This window comes from Urocampus carinirostris, chromosome 8, assembly GCF_059441175.1.
Source record: "Urocampus carinirostris isolate Australia breed hairy pipefish chromosome 8, RoL_Ucar_1.0, whole genome shotgun sequence".
NCBI classification, from domain to species: domain Eukaryota; kingdom Metazoa; phylum Chordata; class Actinopteri; order Syngnathiformes; family Syngnathidae; genus Urocampus; species Urocampus carinirostris.
In genome coordinates this window covers 10,653,732-10,665,519 of record NC_142356.1, presented here as the reverse complement: position 1 = coordinate 10,665,519, position 11,788 = coordinate 10,653,732, and the positions used below count along the sequence as shown (strand labels likewise).

Below are 11,788 nucleotides of genomic sequence, written 5' to 3'. Positions count from 1 at the left end.
AAGTGACATTGGATAATTTCGCACGGCACACCTGACGATCTCTCTTTTCCTGTCCGGTATTGTTCCCGTTTAGTTAGTCCTGTTTAATTTAGGTTTCCAGTTTTGTTTCTGTCTATTTTTGCCCCGTTAATTTTTAGATATCCTGATTCGTTATCTATCCTGTCTGTCCCTTCCCGTCCGGTATCGACCCCATCTGTCCGATATAAGCCCGCTAAGCGATTGAATCCGGCCCGCGAGAAAAAACAAGCTATAAGTTGAAAAATGTCCAATTGATATTGCCAAACCCGAGTGCCTCTCGGAAAGACACTAATTATATATATTTTTCTCCCTCTCTTTCTTATATTTCGTTCTCTCTTTTTTTCTATCTCTCTCATCTACTAGTCCGGCCCCCAAGAGAACGTTTGTTCTATCATGTGGCCCCCGACTTAAAATGAGTTTGACACCCCTGCTTTGATGGAAAAAAGTGTGTTTTGACTCCAAAAATGTTAGAAAACACTGCCCGAGTTGCAGGGTTGGGTAGGGTTACTTTAACTGGATTACTTTCAATGACTTTTGGATTACTCCAATACCAAATATGTTAATAAAAGACAAAAGAAACTAAATATGAATAAAACACGTGGTGAGCTTTCTCTCCTGGCTTTGATCTCTTTGATCTCCGGCAAAGCTAACATAAAATGCAACAGAAGCAAAATGGAAATAAATCCAAACAGCTTGCCAACATCATTTTTGCCGTTCCGTGTATTCCGTTACTCCCCAAGCTTGCACAAAATTGAGTCATTTTATTCATATTAAGTTTCTTTTGTCTTTTATTAGCATTTTTGGTATTAGAGTAATCTAAAAGTAATTGAAAGTAATCCAGTTAAAGTAACCCTACCCAACCCCGCCGAGTTGTAGCCTCTGTAGTTCATTCCGCAACCTGCTGGGGGCGCTGTTGATCAAGGCGCGTAGGACGCCATCTTGAGGAGACACCGAACCCAACGTTGCCGATGACAACAGTTTTCGGGCGCGTCATTATGACATTTGACACAGCAGTCACATGGAACGCGGACTACATCTTTTAAAAAAGAAGGTTAAGAAGAGCTGTTGGACTCATGTTTAATGAACCGGCTTCATTTCACGGCGCAACGGCCCCCGTCGCCTGATGCCCGGCTAGCTGCTCCGTGGACCCGCGGCCTGTTCGGGAGGAAGGAAGGGTGGTGACGGCGCAAAATGCTCCATAACCCCTGACTCCCCAATAAAAACACCTTTCCAAGACGCTCTCCGCCAACTGGAATAGCACAAAAATGGACTCGGAATTCTTTTAAAACCTCTTCCTTTTTTCGCCGGGGTGTGTGGTGTCCCCAGCCCGAGAAATGTCATCCAACTGCACCAGCGCGGCGGCGCCCGTCAGCGCTAGCAAAACCAAGACGAAAAAGAAGCATTTTATAGGACAGAAAGTCAAACTATTCCGTGCGAGCGAGCCCATCCTCAGCGTCTTAATGTGGGGTGTGAATCACACGGTAAATGCTTTTAAGTGGATTTATGGCGACTTTCGAGTGGCGTGTTGTTGTTGTTTGGATGTAGCTCTGTTGTTAGCAGCGTAGAACTCTCGTACTGACTGACGACGTCGGATTTATTACGGAACTTTGTTGATGGATTCGCTGTCAACCTCATTCAATTGCTCCCCTTATTAATAATAATAGCAATTCCCCCTAATAAGTGATACTAAACCTTTAAGTCGACTAAATAGTTATGGCATGGACGTAGGGGACATCAACATCAAAAACATTGTTTTGTCCCCACCAAAACTATGTGATTACTTTAAAAAATAAACTATGTCCCACCAAAATAATGCAATCACATACCTGTCTACTAAATAGTTTTGGCATGGACGGAGGGGACATGTCCCCATCAATATCAAGGAATTGTTGTTTTGTCCCCATTGAAATTATGTGATTACTTAAAAAAAATGAATTATGTCCCACCAATGGCATGCAATCGCATACCTGTCAATCTCAGCCAATTGCTCCCCTTATTAAGGATAGCAATCCCCCCTATTAAGTGATACTAAACCTTTAAGTCTACTAAATAGTTTTGGCATGGACGTAAGGGACATCAATATCAAAAAACATTGTTTTGTCCCCACCAAAATTACGTGATTACTTGAAAAAATAGAATTATGTCACGCAATCACATACCTGTCAATCTTAGCCAATTGCTCCCCTTATTGATGATAGAAATTCCCCCTATTAGGTGATACTAAACCTTTAAGTCTACTAAATAGTTATGGCATGGACAGATGGGACATGTCCCCATCAATCTCCAGAAATTGTTGTTTTGTCCCTACCAAAATTACAGTATTTAATTACTTCAAAAACAACTATGTCACACCAATATAATGCAATAGCATACCCGTCAATCCCAGCAAATTCCTCCCATTATTAATAATTGCAATTTTTACTAATAAGAGATAATAAACCCTTAAGCCGGGCAACACGGCGGCGCAGTGGTTAGCGCGTGTGCGGCACACTTCTAAGGTCTTGGGAACCTCCTGTGTGGGTTCAAATCCAGCTACCGGACTTATGGAGTTTGTATGTTCTCCCCGTGCTTGCGTGGGTTTCCTCCGGGTACTCCGGTTTCCTCCCACATTCCAAAGACATGCATTTCAGATGGATTGGCCGGTCCAAATTGTCCCTAGGTGATAGCCTGTTAAATGGTTTTGACATGAGCAGATGGGACATGTCCCCACCAATATCAAGGAATCATTGTTTTGTCCCCACCAAAATTATGTGATTACTTAAAAAATAAACCACCCATGTCATGCAATCATATACCTGTCAATCTCAGCCAATTGCTCCCCTTACTAATGATAGCAATCCCCCCTGTTAAGTGATACTAAACCTTTAAGTCTGCTAAATAGTTTTGGCATGGACGTAGGGGACATCAATATCAAAAATCATTGTTTTGTCCCCACCAAAACTACGTGATTACTTCAAAAAATGAACTATGTCCCACCAATGTCATGCAATCACCTACCTGTCAATCTCAGCCAATTGCTCCCTTTACTAATGTTAGCAATTCCTCCTATTAAGTAATACTAAACTTTTAAGTCTACTAAATAGTTTTGGCATGGACGGAGGGGACATGTCCCCATCAATATCAAGGAATTGTTGTTTTGTCCCCATTAAAATTATGTGATTACTTAAAAAAAATGAATTATGTCCCACCAATGTCATGCAATCACATACCTGTCAATCTCAGCCAATTGCTCCCCTTATTAATGATAGCAATCCCCCCTATTAAGTGATACTAAACCTTTAAGTCTACTAAATAGTTTTGGCATGGACGTAAGGGACATCAATATCAAAAAACATTGTTTTGTCCCCACCAAAATTACGTGTTTACTTGAAAAAATAGAATTATGTCCCACCAATGTCACGCAATCACATACCTGTCAATCTTAGCCAATTGCTCCCCTTATTGATGATAGAAATTCCCCCTATTAGGTGATACTAAACCTTTAAGTGTACTAAATAGTTATGGCATGGACAGATGGGACATGTACCCATCAATCTCAAGAGATTGTTGTTTACAGTATTTGATTGCTTCAAAAACAACTATGTCCCACCAATGTCATGCAATCACATACCTGTCAATCTCAGCCAATTGCTCCCCTTATCAATGATAGCAATCCCCCCTATTAAGTGATACTAAACCTTTAAGTCTACTAAATAGTTTTGGCATGGACGGAGGGGACATGTCCCCATCAATCTCCAGAAATTGTTGTTTTGTCCCTACCAAAATTACAGTATTTAATTACTTCAAAAACAACTATGTCACACCAATATAATGCAATAGCATACCCGTCAATCTCAGCAAATTCCTCCTATTACTAATAATTGCAAATTTTACTAATAAGAGATAATACATTTAAGCCTGTTAAATGGTTTTGACATGGCCGGAGGGGACATGTCCCCATCAATATCGAGGAATCGTTGTTTTGTCCCCACCAAAATTACAGTATTCAATTACTTCAAAAACAACTATGTCCCACCAATATAATGCAATAACATACCTGTCAATCTCAGCAAATTCCTCCCATTATTAATGATTGCAATTTTTACTAATAAGAGATAATAAACCTTTAAGCCTGTTAAATGGTTTTGACATGAGCAGATGGGTCATGTCCCCATCAATCTCCAGAAATCGTTGTTTTGTCCCCACCAAAATTATGTGATTACTTCAAAAAATGAACTATGTCCCACCAATGTCATGCAATCACCTACCTGTCAATCTCAGCAAATTCCTCCCATTATTAATAATTGCAATTTTTACTAATAAGAGATAACAAACCCTTAAGCCGGGCAACACGGCGGCGCAGTGGTTAGCGCGTGTGCGGCACACTTCTAAGGTCTTGGGAACCTCCTGTGTGGGTTCAAATCCAGCTACCGGACTTATGGAGTTTGTATGTTCTCCCCGTGCTTGCGTGGGTTTCCTCCCACATTCCAAAGACATGCATTTCAGATGGATTGGCTGGTCCAAATTGTCCCTAGGTGATAGCCTGTTAAATGGTTTGGACATGAGCAGATGGGACATGTCCCCACCAATATCAAGGAATCATTGTTTTGTCCCCACCAAAATTATGTGATTACTTAAAAAATAAACCACCCATGTCATGCAATCACATACCTGTCAATCTCAGCCAATTGCCCCCCTTATTAATGATAGCAATCCCCCCTATTAAGTGATACTAAACCTTTAAGTCTAAATAGTTTTGGCATGGATGGAGGGGACATCAATATCAAAAAACATTGTTTTGTCCCCACCAAAACTATGTGATTACTTTAAAAAATAAGCTATGTCCCACCAATGTCATGCAATCATATACCTGTCAATCTCAGCCAACTGCTCCCCTTATTAATGATAGCAATCCCCCCTATTAAGTGATACTAAACCTTTAAGTCTACTAAATAGTTATGGCATGGACAGATGGGACATGTCCCCATCAATCTCCAGAAATTGTTGTTTTGTCCCTACCAAAATTACAGTATTTAATTACTTCAAAAACAACTATGTCACACCAATATAATGCAATAGCATACCCGTCAATCCCAGCAAATTCCTCCCATTATTAATAATTGCAATTTTTACTAATAAGAGATAATAAACCCTTAAGCCGGGCAACACGGCGGCGCAGTGGTTAGCGCGTGTGCGGCACACTTCTAAGGTCTTGGGAACCTCCTGTGTGGGTTCAAATCCAGCTACCGGACTTATGGAGTTTGTATGTTCTCCCCGTGCTTGCGTGGGTTTCCTCCGGGTACTCCGGTTTCCTCCCACATTCCAAAGACATGCATTTCAGATGGATTGGCCGGTCCAAATTGTCCCTAGGTGATAGCCTGTTAAATGGTTTTGACATGAGCAGATGGGACATGTCCCCACCAATATCAAGGAATCATTGTTTTGTCCCCACCAAAATTATGTGATTACTTAAAAAATAAACCACCCATGTCATGCAATCATATACCTGTCAATCTCAGCCAATTGCTCCCCTTACTAATGATAGCAATCCCCCCTGTTAAGTGATACTAAACCTTTAAGTCTGCTAAATAGTTTTGGCATGGACGTAGGGGACATCAATATCAAAAATCATTGTTTTGTCCCCACCAAAACTACGTGATTACTTCAAAAAATGAACTATGTCCCACCAATGTCATGCAATCACCTACCTGTCAATCTCAGCCAATTGCTCCCTTTACTAATGTTAGCAATTCCTCCTATTAAGTAATACTAAACTTTTAAGTCTACTAAATAGTTTTGGCATGGACGGAGGGGACATGTCCCCATCAATATCAAGGAATTGTTGTTTTGTCCCCATTAAAATTATGTGATTACTTAAAAAAAATGAATTATGTCCCACCAATGTCATGCAATCACATACCTGTCAATCTCAGCCAATTGCTCCCCTTATTAATGATAGCAATCCCCCCTATTAAGTGATACTAAACCTTTAAGTCTACTAAATAGTTTTGGCATGGACGTAAGGGACATCAATATCAAAAAACATTGTTTTGTCCCCACCAAAATTACGTGTTTACTTGAAAAAATAGAATTATGTCCCACCAATGTCACGCAATCACATACCTGTCAATCTTAGCCAATTGCTCCCCTTATTGATGATAGAAATTCCCCCTATTAGGTGATACTAAACCTTTAAGTCTACTAAATAGTTATGGCATGGACAGATGGGACATGTACCCATCAATCTCAAGAGATTGTTGTTTACAGTATTTGATTGCTTCAAAAACAACTATGTCCCACCAATGTCATGCAATCACATACCTGTCAATCTCAGCCAATTGCTCCCCTTATCAATGATAGCAATCCCCCCTATTAAGTGATACTAAACCTTTAAGTCTACTAAATAGTTTTGGCATGGACGGAGGGGACATGTCCCCATCAATCTCCAGAAATTGTTGTTTTGTCCCTACCAAAATTACAGTATTTAATTACTTCAAAAACAACTATGTCACACCAATATAATGCAATAGCATACCCGTCAATCTCAGCAAATTCCTCCTATTACTAATAATTGCAAATTTTACTAATAAGAGATAATACATTTAAGCCTGTTAAATGGTTTTGACATGGCCGGAGGGGACATGTCCCCATCAATATCGAGGAATCGTTGTTTTGTCCCCACCAAAATTACAGTATTCAATTACTTCAAAAACAACTATGTCCCACCAATATAATGCAATAACATACCTGTCAATCTCAGCAAATTCCTCCCATTATTAATGATTGCAATTTTTACTAATAAGAGATAATAAACCTTTAAGCCTGTTAAATGGTTTTGACATGAGCAGATGGGTCATGTCCCCATCAATCTCCAGAAATCGTTGTTTTGTCCCCACCAAAATTATGTGATTACTTCAAAAAATGAACTATGTCCCACCAATGTCATGCAATCACCTACCTGTCAATCTCAGCAAATTCCTCCCATTATTAATAATTGCAATTTTTACTAATAAGAGATAACAAACCCTTAAGCCGGGCAACACGGCGGCGCAGTGGTTAGCGCGTGTGCGGCACACTTCTAAGGTCTTGGGAACCTCCTGTGTGGGTTCAAATCCAGCTACCGGACTTATGGAGTTTGTATGTTCTCCCCGTGCTTGCGTGGGTTTCCTCCCACATTCCAAAGACATGCATTTCAGATGGATTGGCTGGTCCAAATTGTCCCTAGGTGATAGCCTGTTAAATGGTTTGGACATGAGCAGATGGGACATGTCCCCACCAATATCAAGGAATCATTGTTTTGTCCCCACCAAAATTATGTGATTACTTAAAAAATAAACCACCCATGTCATGCAATCACATACCTGTCAATCTCAGCCAATTGCCCCCCTTATTAATGATAGCAATCCCCCCTATTAAGTGATACTAAACCTTTAAGTCTAAATAGTTTTGGCATGGATGGAGGGGACATCAATATCAAAAAACATTGTTTTGTCCCCACCAAAACTATGTGATTACTTTAAAAAATAAGCTATGTCCCACCAATGTCATGCAATCATATACCTGTCAATCTCAGCCAACTGCTCCCCTTATTAATGATAGCAATCCCCCCTATTAAGTGATACTAAACCTTTAAGTCTACTAAATAGTTTTGGCATGAACGGAGGCGACATGTCCCCATGAATCTCAAGAAATTGTTGTTTTGTCCCCATCAAAATTATCTAATTACTTAAAAAAAAATGAACTATGTCCCACCAATGTCATGCAATCACATACCTGTCAATCTCAGCAAATTGATCCCATTATTAATGATAGCAATCCCCCCTATTAAGTGATAATAAATCTTTAAGTCTTTTGAATAGTTTTGACATGGACAGATGGGACATGTCCCCACCAACGTCAACAAATGGTTGTTCTGTCCCCACAAATACTATGTGATTACTTCAACAACTTGGGTATGTCCCCACCAGTATCATGCAATCACATACCTGTCATTTTCAGCTAATTTCTCCTGTTATGAATGATTGCAATTCCCCCTATTAAGTGATACTAAACCTTTAAGTCTACCAAATCGTTTTGGGATGGATGTAGGGGACATGTCCCCATCAATCTCAAGAAACCATTGTTTTGTCCCCACCAGAATTATGTAATTACTTAAAAAATGAACTATGTCCCACCAATATCATGCAATCACATACCTGTCAATCCCAGCAAATTGCTCCCATTATGAATAATTGCAAATCTTATTAATAAACGATAATAAACATTTAAGCCTGTGGAATAGTTTTGACATGGACGGATGGGACATGTCCCCACCAACATCAACAAATCGTTGTTTTGTCCCCTGCCAAAAAAATGGTTTTGATGAGGATACTGGACACTGTTAGGTTTAATTTTCTAACATTTATAATAAAACACTCTACAATATAGGACAAAGAGAATCGGTTCTTTATAATTAGTTACTTTATTAATCATCATATTGAGAGCCGCCGAGATTCTGCTGTTTGGCATCTTTTTCGCTCGCTCTGCGCTGCTTGCTGCGCTCGGCCCTGCTCGGCTCTGAGGCTCAGCTGACTCTGAAGATCTTCCTCCAACGTCCCTTCTAATATCCAGTTTTTTGCCTTTGTTACGTAGAGTTAATCAGTGTCTTTTTTGGAAAGCTTGCCTTCCGGCTGATGATGAAAGGTTTCCTTTGGTCATGGGTGAGACTCCCTTTTCTTCATTTCACGCTCTTTGGCTTGAGTTATGGCATGAAAAGGTCATTCCAGGTCAGGGAACATCCGTTGGTATGTGAGACACAACTCATGGCCTTGGGGAATAATTTACAGGCTGAGAACTTTTTCAAAATGGCTATAGAACATATATATAAGTATTAAATGTCAACTGTTGGATAAATATAGTTATACAACCCCAACATCCCCTCCTGTTTATCCAACCGGTGATTTAATACTTCATTCAACTGTCACTTCGCAATACGATTTTTAACAGAGAAATCAAGAACACAACAACAGTTGTTACACTTAGAGGTTGTCGTCATAATTACCAGGATCTGAGTAAAAATCATGAAAATGCAGAGACAGGCAATCATCATCAACATTTGTGTCATTACAATTTTCACCATCATCATTTTTATGGTAATTGCCAGAGTCATCGTCAGCATTGGTGTCCGAGGGCAACAGAGCATACAAAGGTACCATCTTTGCCTGCATTGGGGCAAGAGCTGTTGTAATTAGTCTCGTTAGCAATGTTCTTATGCACGGAATACAACAACATCCACACAATGTGAGAATATCCGCAAAAACGGGTATAGTATACATTTTTTTTTTATATTTTCCAAACGTATCTCCAAAACCATCCCACATTTGTGTGTCAACTCTTTAGTGGTCTTTCATCTTGTTGTTAAGTGACCTGAGGCCTTCCAGGGCCTTTGTCAGACTTCCGTCTGCTGCCGTGTCGTTCGGTATGAACGTGCAACATTGGTCACCAAAGATAGAACAGACCCCTCCCTTTTCAGCCAGTAGCATATCAACAGCAATCCGGTTCTGGAAAGCCATGAGGGAGGTAGCAGTTGCTCGTTATGGCGGAGAAACCTTGTTCTGTTTTGTTTCCTAACTTCTGCACATTGAAATGGATATAGTTTATTCTGTCAACATTTTTATCAATTGTACACCAATAACAAATCAAAGATTCAAAAAACCCGCTGCTACTTGATTTACTAATTTGTATTCATCTGGTACGCCTCTTGGAACACCGATGCTGTCGATGTATGTAGGATCATTGTCACTCCAGGCATAGGTAGACCTTTACTTTTCCATACACGTGATAACAAGCTCTTAACAGATGTTAGCAATTCAGGGATTGTGGTGGCGGTTATAGACACAGGTAAAATAAGACACAGATGCACACAATCCTGTGGTATTGTACGGTAGTCTATCATACAACTTGTCTCCTCCACACCACCACCAGATGTCGCTCCGGGAGAGTGGTTTAAATGTTATATTGACTGTCAACATTTTGGTGACATTGTATACCATTCAGACTATCACAAAGTCCGATTCTATTTATACAGGTAAAATTATTTTGAACTACTCTTTTAGAAAACACAGGCTTATGTTTTTCAACTGTCGTTCCGGGGTAGGTTTGATCCCAGAAAGAGCAGTTTCCGTTTGGTACAGTATTATTCATTACGTTTATCAGGCCCTCTGAGTTCAGGGTTGATGGTACAACTCTCAAAAGAGGCGAGCACCCATACACACAACACAATTAATCATGACAGCATGTGCCGCCTGCTCAGCCATTAGCAACCAGTTGTCATCTATCCTTGAAATTCCTGTGGTAACTTTGAACGACATCAATGTCTTTAACTGACATGCTTACTGATGTGAAATTTGTCGTTAGAGAGTAGTTACTTAATTTTGGCTGATCAGTCGATTTCATACTGTCATTTACACACACTACGACCGGGAAAAAGGAGTCCAGTCCCGAGGACCAGGCCCACAACGTGAAACCCCAGCACGTGCTGTTTAAAAAAAATCCGACCCCGGAGGTCGAATTGTCTGGTTTGTAACGGTTGTAAATTGCTTCTTTGATGCTGCAATTTAACCCGATTTTTGAAATACTGGGCCTCAGAGCTGTCCCCTGGGGTCCAGTACTCCCCTGCTTCCGTTATAACCAAATACTCCCACGCTTGGAACGCTCCGTGTCCAAACACGTACCACCAGTACTCCTCCCACCCTTGCCCAGTAATATGTGTTGGCTGTCCCCCTAGACTGCCTCACTGGAACCTTTTTAAAGAGGTTATCGGTATGGACATCACAATGGTGGCATTATGGCTAACCCTAGGGCTACAAGTCCGTCTCGTCCCAACAAATTAACTGGGCATTCGGGCAGCACTAAAATTGACATTTGACATGACTTCCCTTCCGGGTCTTTAAGCCACATCAGCTCGGTTTCTGGGACTCTTTTTAATACCCCCTGAGCTGCGCGCACCATTACTTTGTTTGGCCCGAGGGTCACATTTGGGATTTGTTCTTTAAGGGTGGTTCTGCACGCCCTGGTATCACAGAGAAATTTTACAGGAGTGCCTTGAACTAATAATGTTACTTCGGGTTTAATTGTTTCTTCATAGAGAATTCTTTCGAGATTAAAAATTCCTTCTTCCCCAGTTAACTATTCATTGTTTTGATACTGTTCTACTGTCCCTATTTTATCATTACTATCTTGACCCAGTCATGCTGTTTGGTGTTGCTCAGCAAAGCTTTCTTCTTCACATTCAAAGGACATGTGACCTTTTGACTCGCCGTGTGTGCTACCCCCACCCCCCTTGAGCTCGTTTTTTATGAGCGTAGCTGGGGTGTGCTCCATATCACTCCCTTGGCCTCGCTGTTGATAAGCGGCGCAGACAATGGATGACTGATGTCTTTTTGTGCAATTCACTGGCACTTGAGAATCTCGTTAATTCCATTGTGCTTACGTAGTGGGATTTTTTAGTAAATTGGCCGGACTACTCTATGTCTTAAATTTTTTCTCTAAATTTAAGTACTAGTAGACATTATCTTAGTTTAATCAATTTCTACCCATTTATTTCTCATGCAATTATTTTTAAATTGGCATGATATGTCTCAAAATCAATTAATCCGTGATTTTCATTTCTTATGAACCTCTTCAAGATTGTTCAATCTATTTCTCATTGTCTTCTAAAAATTCTCTTCCATAGAAACCGTTTCCTTTTAACTTAACCAAACCATAAGTCAGTATTTGTTACACATTTACTTAACACTTGTTAATCGTAACA

General features: G+C 40.3%; 1 protein-coding gene across 1 annotated transcript in view; it reads left to right on the top strand.

Moving 5' to 3' along the window:
* Positions 1–929: 929 nt before the first annotated feature.
* LOC148360693 (phosphatidylinositol 5-phosphate 4-kinase type-2 beta) overlaps positions 930–11,788 on the top strand; it is a 31,094-nt gene continuing 20,235 nt past the window's right edge. The window contains exon 1 of the mRNA XM_088341589.1: positions 930–1,499. Within this exon, the coding sequence (XP_088197715.1) occupies positions 1,353–1,499 (147 nt within the window). The 5' untranslated portion in view covers positions 930–1,352. The remainder of the gene's footprint in view (positions 1,500–11,788) is intronic.